This window comes from Bos indicus, chromosome 5 (genome assembly GCF_029378745.1).
Source record: "Bos indicus isolate NIAB-ARS_2022 breed Sahiwal x Tharparkar chromosome 5, NIAB-ARS_B.indTharparkar_mat_pri_1.0, whole genome shotgun sequence".
In the NCBI taxonomy this organism is placed as follows: Eukaryota; Metazoa; Chordata; class Mammalia; order Artiodactyla; family Bovidae; genus Bos; species Bos indicus.
Genome location: NC_091764.1, coordinates 10,893,886 through 10,913,366, shown reverse-complemented (window position 1 = coordinate 10,913,366; position 19,481 = coordinate 10,893,886). Strand labels below are relative to the sequence as shown.

Below are 19,481 nucleotides of genomic sequence, written 5' to 3'. Positions count from 1 at the left end.
AAAATAGATGATATTTCTAAGACCAAATCAATTTTACATTCTTAATTTCTCAGTGTTTAGTCACTAAGGGACTTCCCTGGCAGTCTAGTGGCTAAGACTTTGAATAAGGGGATTATGGGTTTGATTCCCTGTAGGGAGTTAATATCCCACATGCTTCATGGCCAAAATTAAAAAACAAACAAACAAACAAAAAAACACAGAAGCAATAGTGTAACAAATTCACCAAAGACTTTAAAAATGATGCAAAAAGATTATCACTGATATAATAATGGGCATAAATAGAGATTCTAAAAAGCAAGTATACATATCTGAACAGCTTCATGTATAGTAATCATACCTGAAAAAATAACAACATGGAGTTCTTCCCACATTATAATGCTATCGAGATGAAAATGTCTGATTCAGTGGCTGCTATTTGACTTGGGATATTCATTAGCAGGTGGATTAACAATCTGTAAACAGTTAACTCATTTCAAAAAGAGAAAGCCTCATCATGCCTGTCTAACATTTGACAAAAGATTATTCCTTCCACAAACCAAATTCATGTAGCTTACCTTTAAGCTCGTGTTCTCAAATTATCAGTAAACATTATCTACTTTAGACTAATGAAGTCTTGCTCTAAATGAGAAAAAAATCCGGTTGCCAGGCAACAAAGACACCATCAAGACAAATTTTTCCCCTCTCACCAGATGAACACTATCACAGCATCACTAGCTGAATGTTGCTGAGATGACTCTGTGTCTATATGATGGTTCTTCCCAATCACAACTTCTCATGCCAAACTATCTACAATTTCTTTCCCATGAATGAATAAAAAAAGAGATGAATTTATTTTCCATGGTTATGTTGAGAAAAACAAAAATGCATCAGACAGTACTGATTCATTCATATTACTAAAGACTCTTCACACTCTAAATCATAAGGTACATTCTGGACAAACCAGTTCATGGGGCAGTGGCCTTGTCTGTTCAGTCTGACCCAGCTCTCTGAGTTCCATAATGTATATTTCAAAAGTCTAGTGCAATCTATTGTCTTTAAAAATGTAGGCCTATACTTTAACCAAACCCTACAACCACAGCCCAAATTTGATGGGCTCAGAAAATATTAAGGAAAACCCAGAAAGCAGGGGATGACAGTTTACAAGTATTAAAATCTAGGAAGGCAGCATTTGGTTGTATATAGAAATTTTTTACTTCAAGATCTGCAACAAAAGGAATGTTTGCTAGAGACTATAGGCACCCAAACCACAGAAAACAGATTTTTGAATAATTAAAGATAGTGTCATCAAGATCAAATTACCAGGAAGATACTTTTCCTCGCTGTACTGTTAGCCATACAGAGCTTTTTATCTCTTAGCCCTAGGAAGCCATTTTTCAGGAAAATATACAGGATTTTGCATGGGGCCAAGCTAGGTATATTAAGATGGAAGAAAGTCACACATCCAGCACGTAGTTGTAACATGGCTTTTTCAAAGGCACAATAACCAGACTCATAAAATTCCCAATGGAGACGTCCAGGGATGAAGAAAATCCCCTATCACGGACTAAACTCAGGACTACACACTGACAGGTAGAAATTTTCTGCAACAAGTCCATCAATCCAGATGCCTGAAGGTGGAATGTGTGAAACACAAAGGTGACAAAGGAAGAGGATGAGTCAGAAGAAAAAAAAAAAGCACGACAAACTGACATTCTGCCTCCAGTATCAAGTCACAATGCGTCTACCCGGGAGGAAGGAGACAGAACTACATTTGAGTCTATCATTTCTCATAGAGCTCTCTGTTTAGGGTAACTGTTGTTAAACTACAATGAACTATTCCATTTTGTGGTTTTGATTCTTGCAAATAAAAGGGATTGCCGCCTTTAAAAAATCCTAGGCTGATGGATATTCTCCAGATACACCTAATGATATCGACTGAATCTGGTCAACCTAACCAATCTTCGTGGCCCTCAGGAAGTATATCCTACTGAATACTACATAAATAAGGATTACTGGATCAGGCAGCCTTGACATATTTTAATAATATGGTATTAGGATGTATGTGCCTTTAGGATCAATGATTTTGATTTAAGAGCCAGCTTGATTAAAGTTTGCTGGAGCCTGTGGGTCTACTTTAATAAAATCTAGAATTATCAGATTCCTCCTCAAAGGAGGAGGATTTAGGCTATATATAGAATATATTTACTTCAGAAGTAGCAATTGCAATTAAAACTGCAGCAGTTCAAACAGGGAGAGAAACACTGTGATTACTTTAAAATATAAGAACTCAGCAAAGATGGCTCAAGGCAGCTAAAGTAAGATCAATAACTTCAATCGCCACCAATGTCTCAATCCATTAGGAGACTACCATTTTCTCATTGAAATCCCTCCTAGAGGCTTTAAAAATTCTAGGAAGAAATTTACTCCTCCATTAAAGTGATGGAAACAAAACAAACAACAAAATCACCCAGTGCTACTCAAGTTGGTGGTCATTACCTCATTTCAATTACTTCATCACTCCTGGGGCATCACTTAAAACACTTTCAACAGAAGCTTTGTATCTTCTGATGCAAACCACAGAGATCTGTTCTGCTAGCAGGTGGAAAGAATCATGGATTCTTTTGATCTAAGCCCTTCACCAAGTTGCCTCTTATAAAAGCAACTGTGGAACTCAAGTATTCTACCTTTGCAGTCAATACCTTTAACGGACTGATAGCAAATGAAAGAATACAGTATTTCTACTTAAAATTAAATAACATAACAAAGCAGGATGCCCAACTTTTTTGTTACAATCATTTCCAAACCAGTGCCACACGTGCTCAGGCACCTGTCATGTCCAAATCTTTGCCATGACCGAAGTGACTGAGCATGCATGGCCAGGTCTGGAAATGACTGTGCCACATCTTACAGTAAATAGGGAGGAAGGAGAGAAAGAAGGAAAGAAAGAGGGACAAGAAGAGGAGGCAGGAAGGAAACAAGGGGAAAAGGAAGGAGGAAACTTCAAAAAGGAGTAAGGTCTACTATGTTTTGGGTTTTAGTAGTCCTCTTGCCTGGAAAATCCCATGGACGGAGGAGCCTGGAAGGCTGCATGGAAGGCTCCATGGGGTCGCTAGGAGTCGGACACGACTGAGTGACTTCACTTTCGCTTTTCACTTTCATGCATTGGAGAAGGAAATGGCAACCCACTCCAGTGTTCTTGCCTGGAGAATCCCAGGGATGGGGAAGCCTGGTGGGCTGCCATCTGTGGGGTCGCACAGAGTTGGACACGACTGAAGTGACTTAGCAGCAGCAGCAGTTACTTGCTTACACTAGACGATTCACTCATAAGGAAAACATTTCCTTCATAGTCATCTTAAGTCAGGGGAAAAAAAAAAAATTCTTGCCAGAGACACAATGCACTGCACTGAGAGTTCTTTCTTTGTGCAGTTTGATTACTGGAAAAGCTCATCTTAGGACTAAAAATGATCTGCAACAGTACAGTGTTTTATTAGTGATTGTACAACTGAGGAGAATGAAGTTCTGGCTGTTTATATTTTTGTGCACAAATTATCATATCTTAAGGGAAGAATCATCAATTCTCTTAATTTACCCTTCTCAGATTATAACTGTGACACCTCTGTTTCTCAAACTCCAGGTTAAAAAAAAAAAAGAAAGAAAAATTCAGTCAATAATCCAAATGCTTTCAATCATTTTATGGATAAATTACTGTGAAGATAAAGCACCTGGGTAAATGACATTCATCTATTACCCAGAATTATGAATCATGTAGATACAACTCTCCTATATAAACTAGCAAGACCAATTTCCTTCATGAAAGCATTTCATGTTTACATTATTACAATCCAAAACAAGCGTTTAATGCTTCAGTGGTGTTGAACGGTGACAATTCTTTATTAAATGCCCCTACAAGGAGTTGATCTGTTCCTGGATTTTTTTACAGATTAGTTTGCAGTTTAGAATCTTAGGTGCTATTTAAATCAGACATCAGAGAATGTTGATATTAACAGATCAAAAAAGTCACTAGAAATGTTGTGGTTAATAAAAATTTCACTTGAGTAACAAAAAAAAAATGCTGCTGCTGCTGAGATGCTCAGTCATGTCCAACTCTTTCTGACTCCACAGACTGCACCCCACTAGGCTCCTCTGTCCATGGACTTTTCCAGGCAACAGTACTGGAGTGGGTTGCTATTTCCTACTCTATGGGAACTTCCCAACCCAGTGATCGAACCTGCATCCCTTACATCTCCTGCACTGGCAGGCAGATTTTTTACCACTAGCGCCACCTGAGAAGCCCAACAAAAACAATGTCGTAATACAAATGGATTGACTGCAGAATGCCTTCTTAGAACCCAAGTCACAGGAACTAATCAATTTTCACTCATGTGCTTTAGTTACTTACCATATCCCTTACTAATTCCAAATTATACATCACGGTTTCTTAACAGCTCATTTGTATACATATATTAATGTAATCAGAGAGCAAATTCATAAATTATGCATTGTATCTGAGGCTCATAAAAGTGTATGATTATATAAAATAATATCAATTTCTAAGTCAATAACAAGAACAACCTTGTAGAAAATTTGAAATTTTAAATAAAGAAAAATACTCCTTTGGTGAAAGGTTAACCTTCCTCGAAATGTTATCAGGTTTATACTGACATACCTCTTGGTGAAGCACACACCATCTATTTGACATGCAAAATATTAGGAAACTCATAAACAAGCTAGAAATATCAAATCTTCTCTTCTTTCTGAGTTAATAATAACCCATAAAGTGTTTACCTTTTCCCCTAGTAATCTAATATCTTAAGAAAAGTGAACAGTTGCAAACATTAAACTTCATTTTTCAATTATTTACCACAACATATATCACTGAAAATAGTGAACTAATTTCTTTTATGCCAATGAATAAAGATTCTAACTAAATTTTCTGTTAGTTGCAGACACCTGCACCACGTAGGATGAATTTTTTTTTTATAATGATTAAAACCACTAAAATAGCTAGTTCTCTGAAGGCAAAAAGTGAAAGTGTAGGTTGCTCAGTCATGTCTGACTCTTTGCAACCCCATGGACTGTAGCCCGGCAGGCTCCTCTGTCCATGGAATTCTCCAGGCAAGAATATTGGAGTGGGCTGCCATTCCCTTCTTCAGAGGACCTTCCCGACCAAGGGATTGAACCCAGATCTTCTGCATTGCAGGCAGATTCTCTCTCTCTTTTTTTTTTTTCAAAATCAAAATATATAAGCCTTTATTCTAGGACCATTTCCAACTTGGTCTTTTTTTTAAAAAAATTATTTATTTTAATTGGAGGCTAATGCAGGCAGAGTCTTTACCTACCATCTAAACCACCAGGGAAGCGCAGCTAGATACTTACCCATCTACATACCTATCCCTATGTATGTATTTGCGTACTCAATTGGATACAGTATCAAATGCTGTAAAAATAAATGTGGTAGATGGAAAGAATCAGTTATTGTTAGTAGAAATTCACTGTTTTCCACAGTAATGAGCAGCCATTAAAAGCTGATTAAGGTGACTGCACACTGACATAATGTGGTGATTAATTCCCTCTGAACGATACATTAAAGAAAAACTGCAAACTCACATGGAACTCAGTACTCACCAGAGACCTCTTATGCTTGTTTCTCAGGCTTCAGTGAGCTTTTCTGTAAGCCTGGATTCACTAACTGCACACATCTGCACAGGCTATTATGTGCAAATATCAATAAGAAAAAGTAAAGGAATCATAATTTTATTTATTAACGCACTGATTTCCTTCAACAATCTTCAGCATAGTCACCTTTAATGGAGCCAGGGGTGGGGGACAGAACTCTTGTGCAAGTATTTGTGTAAGGTCACTTGTATATTGGAAACAAACTGTATGTTGACCAGGAAAGGAAAACCATCATGGAAAGCAATCTTAAAGGTAATCAAATATTTTCCTCTTTATGCCCAGGAAAATAACTGTTGGAATTCTCCTGATGAATAGGCGATGTATCAAGTCTATAGACACTCTTCCATACAGAGCAGTAATTCCTCACTTGTTTTCTATATGTATTTTACACAGAGCATTGCTTTCTCCACATTCAATCTTATCTTTTTTATTTCCCAAATAGTTACAAATTTGAATTTAGATAAGAAATTTCTTCCTTAGCAAATCAAATTAGACAGAATAGAACTTTTCTTTCTAATTTTCATCTTATTTAAAGAACGTGTATTCTTCTCTGATCATTCATTTTATATTTCAAGTTACAAAGAATATAGAAAACACATTTTTTCCAAAAGAGCAACATCCAAGAAGATAATACAAAAAGTATAATTTATCAGAATCAAAGAGTTCCAAAATATTAAACACCAAACTTCAGTTTTAGTCTCTCAATCTTCTAGACTGAGTCATTTTAAAATGAGACCTAACTTTTACTAAGAAATTTTATTATTTTAATTCAGATTTGATGCCCTGCCTAAAATGTTCAGAAGATGTAAATTCTGAAAACACTCATATACAACTGTTGATCTAATTAGTTGAACTAAGTAGGATTGAACTGAAATATATCCATATGAAGGCTACAAGGCTCTCATAACTCATAGCTATTTTCAGTGAGCCAAATGGCAAAGCCAGCAAAATCACTACCTTCGGTGACAAGGAAAAGAAATTCCAGATGAACTACTTACTTGCACATATGTACATAATCATCCCTCAAAAGAAGTTACCAAAGTTTTATTCTATCCACTTAATATGACAAGTTGTTTCCCAAGGATCACTCGGTGGGAGGAAAATAGAGAATAAATAAGTAAATAAATAAATTACACATATAATGATAAGTGTGTTGGAGAAAAATACATTTGTCTGTCGAGTGCTAAGCAGAAGAGATCTGATCCTAAGAAAGGACTAGAGAAGCACAGGAAATTCTATAAAAGAAACAGAGCTTTTAAAAAGTACTCTTGGAGCAGTTATAGGAAAGCTAGGTTACAGGAAAGCAGAGAGAACAGAGATGAGTGATGACGATAATTTCAGTAAGGGTGGATGACAGCGCGGCTGCTGCAGCTCAAAGGCAATCAGAGCGCTGAAGGTGGGATGAATCCAAAGGAAAACCTGAGATTTAGTGACTCACCAGATATATGAAACAAGGAGGATGAGAAAGCAAACGAGGTCTCAGGGCTTTATATCCAAGGTCAAGAGAACGATAGTATCAATGTAATTTAAGAAGATTTTTTAACAAAAGGATAATCAAATAATTGCTTCCTTCTACTGAAGCCAGAACCGCCTGATTGCTGAGTTTGTGCCTGATGGTCACAGTTCAGAATTCCCTCCCACCCCCGCGTGTCTCTCAGCATTTCTGCAATATTTATGGACATGGTTGGGAAACTCTCACCAGTTTGCCACCAGTGGTCTAGCACAGGCACTCTGAAGACCTTTTTGGACCATTCCAGCGTCTCCACATCACATCGTTCTCCAGCCACAAACAGTGTTTTGAACCTGAGTGTTAAAGGGAGAGTGAATTGAAATTATTCATTGAAACTAAACTGAAACAATTTCAGTTTTTGCCTTCTTTTAAACACTGTAGAATCTAGTCACATTAATTCTCGGAGGAAAACACTGTAGAATGGTTGTAGACAGCAGGCATCACTTGTTTGGACCCAGCACGCTACGCAGGGCTAATTCACTTCAGTCGTGTCTGCCTCTTTGCAACTCTATGGAGCCCGCCAGGTTCCTCTGTCCACGGGATTCTCCAGGCAAGAATACTGGAGTGAGTTGCCATGCACTCCTTCCAGGGGATCTTTACGACCCAGGGCTTGAACCCATGTCTCTTAAGACTCCTGCATTGGCAGGTGGGCTCTTTATCACTAGCGCCACCCAGGAAGGCCCCAGTATAACTAAATACATATCACAGCACTGGAGAGAAATGCTTCAGAAGCATAATTCACAGCTATAGCTTTCCAGTTTTGAGAAAAGCAACTGAGTTGATCTTCATAATATATCTGTCATATTCATCTAATAATCAAAAAATGAAAAATCTTTTCCTCCTTGACATTACCTCAGCTAATTTTAGCTCCAAATTTGATTGCTGTATGCTATTTAGGTCCATGCACAAAAATATACTCTAGAGTATCAGCTAAGGCAACAAATGTGCTCATACATATGATACACTTGCTCCTTCTCATGAGTTCCTTCAATAAACATTACTCTGATTTCAACATATATTTCTCCTATTTCAAGGACATATAGGAAAGGTAGGTGATTTAAAAAGAAATGGCATTGTGGCCTTCCAGGATAAAAAGGCTCTTATCAAAAGGAATAAATGATTACTAAGAGATGAACAATCCTTTGCAGGGAACACTATGCCACAGTATATAAAGGATGAAATAGAAAAAAACAGAACTGGCTTGACACCATTGATGGTTCATTGAGAGAAAAACTATTTTTTTTCTTCCATTCTCAATGGCCTGTCTGTCAAAACAAAGAAGGTGTGTATGAAAACCTAATTCACTATCATTAAAATAAAAACATAATAAATACAAATCAAATGTAAAAACCTGCCTACCCATCCTGTACAATGTAGTACAGCCACAGAAGATTTCTCATTCCCTTAACTTATTTCATAAAAATCTCATGAAGATTCAAATATTCCCACACCATGCTCCACAACCATGGAGCCTCTATGCTGCCTCCGTTACAAACATATATCTCATCCTATAATTACTTGCTTCTTGCTTATTTCTCACAGCTCCTTAGGATCATTCATCTTTATGACATCAATACCAATCAAAATATCTGAGAATTTTAGATACTTAAACTTTATGCAAACTACATATATATTTGTAATTCAAGCAAATATATTACCTAATATTACCTAAAATTTAGGTAATCAAATATGTATTCACTTACAACTTGCTTGAAATTAAAATCTGGATTATCAATTATGACCTCATCAGGCAGACATGTTATAGCAGGGTGAAATAGATAGTAACACATTAAGCTATTAAAGTAGGCTAAAATATAACAAAGACTAAAGTTGTAAAGTTTAAAATAAGGTTGATATATCTATGATTTTAGATACTATATAAAAACAAGACAAAATAAGGATATAAATGCCACACTGTTGATAATCTTATGACTGAAAAACATGAACATATTTTAATTGTATCTTATTCAAGCTATCAAAACTATTTTTCTAAACTTCTGTGATTAAGTATATTATACCTTTCTAGGGTAAATGAGGAGCAAGTGAAGCCATCTGGAGAGCCAGTCCTGGGCCTTGTCACAAAGGAGCTTACAGAACTTTCTAAAGAATTTGGATTTCATCCTGAAGGTGGTAAGAGGTGTGATCACTAACCTAGAGCCAGACATCCTGCAATGTGAAGACAAGTGGGCCTTAGAAAGCATCACTACAAACAAGGCTAGTGGAGGTGATGGAATTCCAGTTGAGCTGTTTCAAATCCTGAGAGATGATGCTGTGAAACTGCAGCATTCAATATGCCAGCAAATTTAGAAAACTCAGCAGTGGCCACAGGACTGGAAAAGGTCAATTTTCATTCCAATCCCAAAGAAAGGCAATGCCAAAGAATGCTCAACTACTGCACAATTGCACTCATCTCACATGTTCAAATAGTTCAAAATTCTAGTAATGTTCAAAATTCTCCAAGCCAGGCTTCAGCAATATGTGAACCGTGAACTTCCAGATGTTCAAGCTGGTTTTAGAAAAGGCAGAGGAACCAGAGATCAAATTGCCAACATCCGCTGGACCATAGAAAAAGCAAGAGAGTTCCAGAAAAACATCTATTTCTGCTTTATTGACTATGTCAAACCTTTGACTGTGTGGATCACAACAAACTGTGGAAAATTCTGAAAGAGATGGGAATACCAGACCACCTAACCTGCCTCTTGAGAAACCTATATGCAGGTCAGGAAGCAACAGTTAGAAGTGGACATGGAACAACAGACTGGTTCCAAATAGGAAAAGGAGTACGTCAAGGCTGTATATTGTCACCCTGTTTATTTAACTTCTATGCAGAGTACATCATGAGAAATGCTGGACTGGAAGAAGCACAAGCTGGAATCAAAATTGCCAGGAGAAATATCAATAACCTCAGATATGCAGATGACACCACCCTATGGCAGAAAGTGAAGAGGAACTAAAAAGCTTCTTGATGAAAGTGAAAGAGGTGAGTGAAAAAGTTGGCTTAAAGCTCAACATTCAGAAAACAAAGATCATGGCATCTGGTCCCATCACTTCATGGGAAATAGATGGGGAAACAGTGGAAACAGTGTCAGACTTTATTTTTGGGGGGCTCCCAAATCACTGCAGATGGTGACTGCAGCCATGAAATTAAAGACGCTTACTCCTTGGAAGGAAAGTTATGACCAACCTAGATAGCATATTCAAAAGCAGAGACATTACTTTGCCAACAAAGATCCGTCTAGTCAAGACTATGGTTTTTCCAGTGGTCATGTATGGATGTGAGAGTTGGACTGTGAAGAAAGCTGAGCACTGAAGAATTGATGCTTTTGAACTGTGGTGTTGGAGAAGACTCTTGAGAGTTCCTTGGACTGCAAGGAGATCCAACCAGTCCATCCTAAAGGAGACCAGTCTTGGGTGTTCATTGGAAGGAATGATGCTCAAGCTGAAACTCCAATACTTTGGCCACCTCATGCAAAGAGTTGACTCATTGGAAAAGACCCTGTTGCTGGGAGGGTTTTGGGGCAGGAGGAGAAGGGGACGACAGAGGATGAGATGGCTGGATGGCATCATCGAATCGATGGACATAAGTTTGAGTGGACACCGGGAGTTAGGGATGGACAGGGAGGCCTGGCGTGCTGCAATTCATGAGGTCCCAAAGAGTCGGACGCGACTGAGCGACTGAACTGAACTGAAAGATTTTCAGCAGGAGAGTGGCACAGTAAGATTTTAGGTTTAGGAACATGCTACTGGCAGGAGTGGGGAGGATGGAAAGAAAGTCAGGGCAGGATCCCAGGGTCCTGGGTTTGGGAGGCTATTACCATCACAGAGAAGTGGTGAGACCTAAACCCAGGCAGCCCTAGGGGGAAAAGATGGAGGTGGGTGGATTATCTGAGAAGTCTGAGCAACAGGACTTATCACCACTGACAACTCCTGTTTCCTTGAAAAGCCTTTTAGAAATATTTGTATGTTGTTGGAAGAAGAAAAACCAATACATAAACAACGCCAAATCCAAACTTTAAAATACCTGATCCTGACTATGTCAAAGCCTTTGACTGTGTGGATCACAATAAACTGTGGAAAATTCTGAAAGAGATGGGAATACCAGACCACCTGACCTGCCTCTTGAGAAACCTATATGCAGGTCAGGAAGCAACAGTTAGAACTGGATATGGAACAACAGACTGGTTCCAAATAGGAAAAGGAGTACGTCAAGGCTGTATATTGTCACCCTGTTTATTTAACTTCTATGCAGAGTACATCATGAGAAATGCTGGACTGGAAGAAGCACAAGCTGGAATCAAAATTGCCAGGAGAAATATCAATAACCTCAGATGTGCAGATGACACCACTCTAATGGCAGAAAGTGAAGAGGAACTAAAAAGCCTCTTGATGAAAGTGAAAGAGGAGAGTGAAAAAGTTGGCTTAAAATTCAGCATTCAGAAAACGAAGATCATGGCCTCCAGTCTCATCACTTCATGGCAAATAGATGGGGAAACAGTGGAAACAGTGTCAGACTTTATTTTTCTGGGCTCCAAAATCACTACAGATGGTGACTGCAGCCATGAAATTAAAGACGCTTACTCCTTGGAAGGAAAGTTATGACCAAACTAGATAGCATATTCAAAAGCAGAGACATTAGTTTGCCAACAAAGGTTCGTCTAGTCAAGGCTATGGTTTTTCCAGTGGTCATGTATGGATGTGAGAGTTGGACTGTGAAGAAGGCTGAGCACCGAAGAATTGATGCTTTTGAACTGTGTTGTTGGAAAAGACTCTTGAAAGTCCCTTGGACTGCAAGGAGATCCAACCAGTCCATTCTGAAGGAGATCAGCCCTGGGATTTCTTTGGAAGGAATGATGCTAAAGCTGAAACTCCAGTACTCTGGCCACCTCATGCGAAGAGTTGACTCATTGGAAAAGACTCTGATGCTGCAAGGGATTGGGGGCAGGAGGAGAAGGGGATGACAGAGGATGAGATGGCTGGATGGCATCACTGACTCGACGGACCTGAGTCTGAGTGAACTCCGGGAGTTGGTGATGGACAGGGAGGCCTGGCGTTGAAACATTTTCCAACAGTGAAATTTCTCATTAATGACATTGCCACTATTTTATTAATTTCACAAACAGATGAATGCCCCATTTTAAAAATTCAAAAATGTATTTTTATTTAAAAATTTATAAAAGTGAAAATTAGCCATCTTTTCACAGTTATTTGGACTCTCTGGAGAGAAAATTTACTCATATTCATTATATACATCCTGTCTCTGCACTGTACAATATGGTAGCTACTAACTATCTCTGGCTGTTTAAAATGTAGTTAAAATTGAAAAAAATTAAAAATATCAGTTTCTTCACAGTAGTAACCCTTTGTCAAGAGTTCAGTAGTGACATGTTGCTAGTAGTTACTGTGCTGTAGATATCAGTTTTACCAGATAGCACTGCCCTAGATTGTAGAGTAACTCAGTATATGAGAGATACTCAGATGATGGCAACACATGGAAAGATGAACCTACTTCCAAATGTGTAACACTAAAAGGATAAGCAAAATGACAATATACAGTATCTAGAGCAGAAAAAATGGAGAGAGAGATGAATGGGAATGAGACCTATACATCTTTCCTCATTTTTATATAAAATCAAGCACAATTCAACACTCAAATGAAGTTGAAAATTAAGCAATAAGGGAAACAGTAAAATGGTATTGTTGTTAAATTAATTTTATTCCTAAATACATAGGAAGCTGCATAGTAATGGATAAAAAGCCAAAGCCAAAATATGGTGAAGAATTTTTGGTAATAATGTATAAGCAGAAGAAAACTAAAATGAATATTTTCTTTGAAGGTCCATAAACTACCAAACAATAGAAAACTACTCTTTACTTGTGCCAACATAGGTTAAATAAAACATATCATTTCAGTAATGCCTTATCAACTTCTAGTTCACACAACAGAACATCATCATTTTTTACATCAATGTCCCAGTGGTTAACTCCATCTTTTTCCTTCATTCTATTTTCTCGCCACTAGAAAATTCAAATAACCTTTTGAAAAAAACTCTCCACCATTTTATTACTGTTATTTTGGCTTCTGTTCAAACAGAACCGATTCTTCCCTCCAAGTCTCTTAACTGTCCTTTCAGACTTTTTATTTTGTCTGTTTTGCATTCTGAGTAATTTCGTCAGTAATATGCTATCATTTTAACAGAGCCTTTCATTGTATCCATATACTTATTTAGTTTACACTATCCACTGTACTTTTTTATTGTTTCATATCCAAGTTTAATAATTTTACATAAAAGTTGTTAGTTTACGACTGATTATCCTCAAAATACTTATTTTCAAGTTTGATTTGACTATATTACAAAAATAAGGTCAATTGGAATGAATCCATGTTCTGTTGATTTAAATAGCATTAGAGTTCTTCATGTATTTAGAATTTTATTTCCCACAATCTTTTCAAAATAGAAGTTCTCTGTTGTCATTTGTATCTCTTTCTCTCTCTCTCCTATGCTCACCTTCTCTGTTCAATAGGTTTGTGACATCTAATGCCATAATGATGGTTCAGAATTATTAATCCACAGTGATACTTGGGATATCACAGATCCTATTCCAGGATGACGATGGGCAGTTTGGTTCAGTCTCTGATTGCTGGACTGTCCTTTGTCTGATTCAGACCCCTGGACCAACGTCTGCTATAAGTCACAGTCCCAGAAAACAATTGACAGTCATTATTATCAGCCGCCTTTTCTGAGTGGTGTGTTAACACCCCAGCTCACCCTCAATCAGTGAGCAAACTCTGACTCCATAGGGAGTACAAGGCAACACTGGGTCCCTATTACTCTGCCAACACCTGCCTGCACACCTAGCAAGCCTCTGGCTGCGGCCACCCTTGCCATTTTGCCACTCTAATCCATTTCTAGTCCACAGAAGAGTTTATTTTTCAGCTCAGCGCTGACGCTCTGCTTCTTCTTTTTCATATTAACTCTCATTGCTATGTAATTGGAAAAGAAAGGCTACATCAAAGTATGAGGTACTGCGCTATCTTGAATGGAAATCCCAGCAGAGATTATTTTTCTAACTTTACTGAAATTGAACTAGAAGATCATGGGGAAAAAAAATCACTATGATGTATGAAAAAGAGCAGTGAATTAGAAAGCAGATGATAATAATAGCTAAGACAGTCTATGTTAAGAACAGTTCCAAGTGCTCTGCATGAATTACGTACCTTCTATTTTCATCATATTCTTGCACTAGCTCACACACACACACAAAAGAACAGAGAGACTACATAACTTTCTGAAGGTCACACAGTCAGTAAATGGTAGATTTGAACCCAGGGAGTCTAACTCCACAGTCAGAATCCAAATTACCATACAGTACTGCCTAGCCCAGCTCTTGCCCTATAGTAGCTTTATAATCCTGGGAATGTTATTTTACCTCTTTGCGGCAAAGTTTTCTCTACTGTGAAATGAAATGATTTCACTAGACGATGTCTTACCTATTTTCCCAAACTCTAGTTGTCTGATAAAATAACATAGTTCTGGTTAGTTACCTATTTCAGAGTACCCTCTTAAATTTAGGGGAAATCTTTAAATTTATTTTAAAACAACCTTTGATGAGCTATGTAACATTTAAAAAGAAAATACCATCACAAAACATTCTACAAAAGGAGAGAGAAGCAAACTGCAAATCAATCTCAAGGCTGCGATTATAATATCTAAGAAATATCCATTCAGTAAGTCATCATGAAATTGCCTTGAACATAAATATAAAATTAAAGGTATAGTTGTATGAGAAGACTTGGGTTCTGGTTTTCATTCTGTCTCTAATCCAAACTTAACTTTTTTTGAACTCCGGTTGCCTACAGTAAGATAATTGGATTTTGGAGGTCTCTTCTAACATTCTGTTAGTCCACAAGTCAGAACCTATCAAAGTAGATCAGTGAAGGTACTATTCGTATAGACTATAAATATATGAAAAGGAAAAGCTGCATTTATCCCATGAGTGACAAAAATCCCTAGGTCAAGTTAGTCTGCTAACTTACTTTATATAGAAAGTGTTATGTTCATGGTATTTAGTTAGGAGTGTAGGCTCTAGTTAGATCGCCTGAGTTAGTTTCTTGCTAAGAAGTCACTTAACTTCTGGCCCTAACCTCCCTTACCTGTAAGATGAGAGTAATCATAATTCCTACTTATTGTGATAACCAGTGAGACAACAAACTATGACTGCTTATGCCTAGCACATAGTAGGTGATCAGCAAGTGTTTGCACTTATTAATAGTAGTCATTTGAATAATTGAGGCTGTTTTAGAGTCTGCAGTCCTAAATAGATACTTAAAACATAGGTTCACATCATCATGAATAACTTAAATGCCTAAAGACAAAGGGGCTTGATCAGGGGAGTTTATTGCAATTTCTCTTACATTAACATCTCATGGACTAAAATTTCATACTCTGTGTCTATACCTATTAGTTTGAAAGAGTTGGTATTTTGGTATTGAAATTCATTCAATACCAAATGAATACCTATTAAATCTGATATTTAATAGGTGTTCATTTATTGGTGATTTAATAGGTATTCATTTGGTATTATTTGACCCTTTATACTGAGAAGGCAATGGCACCCCACTCCAGTACTCTTGCCTGGAAAATCCCACGGATGGAGGAGCCTGGTGGGCTGCAGTCCATGGGGTCGCTAAGAGTCGGACACGACTGAGCGACTTCCCTTTCACTTTTCACTTTCATGCCTTAGAGAAGGAAACCGCAACCCACTCCAGTGTTCTTGCCTGGAGAATCCCAGGGATGGGGGAGCCTGGTGGGCTGCCATCTATGGGGTCACACAGAGTCGGACACAACTGAAGCGACTTAGCAGCAGACCCTTTATACTTCAGGCAAATTAGAAATGGTTTCTTGCCTTTCCAGTAAAGGATACCATCTGAAACCCATGTACCAAATGGGAAACGATGACGCAGCACACAACAGACCGTAGCTTGGTCGTCACACCCCCATGCCCTGTCATCAGAATGCATTTGTCAGAAAGGGACACTGCAAGAATAAGGGCACTATTTCTTCAAAATCCCTGGTCTTGTGTTAAGACATGGAGACTATACACAGCCTCAGATGTGTTTACCAAAACCTATGTTCTCTTCTTTTACTGAAATGGAGTAAACTAAATCACAATGTAGTAAATAAAGTTAATAGGAATATAAGAGTATTTCATGAACACATTATATGCTCATTTTATGAACATTTTATGTAAATCCAGATCCCTTTTTTTTTCCCCCAAAAAAGAAACAAATGAACCAAATCACTGACCCTGCCCAAATTGAAATCTTCTTGCTTACATCTGCAATTGCTGTACAGTATCTGTTTTAACCCCTTCTTTGGGTCATAGCAGCATAAAATTCATAACATCTGGAATTTAATTTAAAAATTTCAAACTGACTTAATTTAAAACCAATTTTGACTTGAAGAAACTACAAAATCCTTTTAGTTTATGATAGCAGTGACCTATTTCAGAAAGGTTCAATGAGAACTGATGCTGGAAACTGCCTTGAAGATACAAATTGCTATAATTATCTCTGAATGTACATATCATTAAGCTAAAATGAATGGCAATAAACCAGCACAAAAGTATCTATTCTGAGCACATTATTACAAAACAACAGGAAAATAATTTCCTTCACTCTTTCAACATAGGTAATATGGACTATAATTTGCACATTTTATCTTTATAAGTAAAATCAAGTATTTTCCCTCTATTTAGACTATTAGTCTATTTTCAAAAGGTAGATATTATATATATGCATTTATATATATGTACATGTGCAGGCTAAGTCGCTTCGGTCTGTCTGACCTTTTGGACTGTAGCCTGCCAGGCTCCTCTGTGCATGGGATTCTCCAGGCAAGAGTACTGGAGTGGGTTGCCAAGACCTCCTCCAGGGGATCTTCCTGACCCCGGGATCAAACCTGTGTCTCTTATGTTTCCTGCATTGACAGGTGGGTTCTTTACTACCAGAGAGAGTGGGGCTTCCCAGGTGGTGCTAGTGGTAAAGAACTAGATTACAAACACACATACATGTATATATATGTATAAATCACAGTTAGCCTTCTGCTTTAAGGAAAATATAAGCAGAGTAGTTTTAAAAAGAGAACTAATTTGAGAAAATTTGAACAGAAATAAACAGGACATGGTATTAAAAAATATTCACAGTATAGCTAAATTTCCAACTCTTTCAAAAATACATTTAGAACAGCCATTCTTAACATTCAGAACCTCTGACTTTTTCCGTAACGGTACTGCCGTGCTAGAAAAAATGTACAGTGTTCAGTTATTCACTGTGATTGCAGTTCTTAATGTAATTTGCCCTGTGTATCCCAAGTTCACCTTGTCAGCGAGTACTGCTTCCCCAAGGCTGCCCCAGGGTCCTGTTGACGGATCGCTCTAATTGCAGTCGGCGCTGTAAACAAGGCAGCCACTCCATGCTCCGCGAGCACACGGAAATAGGCACCAGCATCTGGTGTCCCCACAGGCTTCCCCTACAACGAGATTCATTCAAAGCGTCACCAGGTAAAATGTCTCCTACTTCATTGACTGTTCAATACTTACACATTTAACATAGCAATATTAATAAAATGGGGTTCTCACCGTATCTTAGTTTTAATATGTTTCCATGTTCTGTCATAAATAAACAAAATGCCCAGATATCAGACAAGCGATTTGCTCCAATACTGTATCCTAAAAGCTTTTCAAATAGCAACTTCTCCTTTCTTAAGTTTTGAAACATAAAGGACTAGAAATATATATATATATATAATTAAATCAATAAAACAGTCTTCTATTTTCCAAGCAATTAAATATATTGTTTTGTCTGGCAGACTAAATGAGAAATGTGGTTGCTATGAATTTCTAACATTACACATTTTTCATGATCTCCATTAAAAATGACAATAGCAAGTCTCAAAATATATGAGAAGACAGAAAAACCTGGAATTACAGTGATTTCTCAGCACTGACCTTTTCAATTAAATGTCTCACTTCAAGAAAACCAATTTCTAAGAATTAAAAAAAATCTAATAAGATATCTCAAAATGTAGGTTTTCCACAGCCTCAAAATGACATTATGCATGTTCAACAAATAATCCACTCACAAAAACTTAACAATCTTTGTGGACTATGCAATTCAAAAGGACACAAAACATTTTTAACTGAAAATGAGCATGGCATAAATAAATCAGTAATTCTGTAAAAAATCAAAGGATCCCATAAAATCTATGTTGGTTCAACTATATTCCTTCATTCCTCAATCCATTCTCATCACTGGTACTTCTTCCTTTGTTTCTGAAGTCAGGTCCTGGAATGTTTATATGCATATAATGTATATTTCACAAGCAAATCCTTTTGGAAGTGGTTGAGATAAATAGGTTTCCTATTTTGGGCCATTTCTTGAAGACTGAAGAGCATATGAGCATCCTTTGGACCTTATATCCTGGAAAACACACTTGGGAAACACTGAGCTATCGTAAGCAAAGAAAAGAAGAGAAAAAGAAAGAAGGAGGGAGGGAGGGAGGAAGGAAAGAATTTGCTGCTGCTGCTAAGTCACCCCAGTTGTGTTCGACTCTGTGTGACCCACAGACGGCAACCCACCAGGCTCCCCCGTCCCTGGGATTCTCCAGGCAAGAACACTGGAGTGGGTTGCCATTTCCTTCTCCAATGCATGAAAGTGAAAAGTGAAAGGGAAGAATTTGCTAGAAGCCAACTTAGAGGTCTCCCCAAACAACTAATAAGAGTGGATGATGATATGACATTTATCATAAGTATGATATGATAGCTGTTTAATAATTTTGATTCACTATCCACTTCTAATTGGATCTCTCCTAGGGTACTATTTAGTTTTCACATATTTTTTAAAGTTATTCTCAATATTCTTTAATATAGTTATACTTTCCTTTTTTAAATTACCTCTTTATTTTATTGTTACTTCTCCTTTTGCTCTTTAAATACCAAAGATACTTCTTGCAATTAGAAATTCATTTTTATTATCACAACTACCCTGAAAACCTGATTTTAATTTATTTCACTACCATCGTAGGATTTCATTACCATCGCAGGTCAACACATTGATGTAGTAGAAAAAGCTGCCAAATACATTCTGGCAACTCATGTATGTAATTTAACTTATACCTTTTGAAGGCATGAGCATATCAGCACCAACTTTATTATTTCTAACCAAGGCAGGTAAAGATTTGACTTTTACTTCTTCAGTCTGTCTTAGGCACTGATCACCGGGGGCGGTAGACTGTAACCTTGGAAACTTCACCTCACC

The 19,481-nt window shown here is 37.5% G+C and overlaps 1 protein-coding gene across 4 annotated transcripts in view; it reads right to left on the bottom strand.

Moving 5' to 3' along the window:
* Positions 1-19,481, bottom strand: part of ACSS3 (acyl-CoA synthetase short chain family member 3) — a 185,641-nt gene that overhangs the window by 66,974 nt on the left and 99,186 nt on the right. For all 4 annotated transcript variants that reach the window (XM_019960308.2, XM_070788879.1, XM_070788878.1 and 1 more), the window contains 2 exons: positions 17,543-17,694; positions 7,355-7,458 (listed from right to left, as the gene is read on the bottom strand). In XM_019960308.2, the coding sequence (XP_019815867.2) occupies positions 7,355-7,458; positions 17,543-17,694 (256 nt within the window). The remainder of the gene's footprint in view (positions 1-7,354; positions 7,459-17,542; positions 17,695-19,481) is intronic.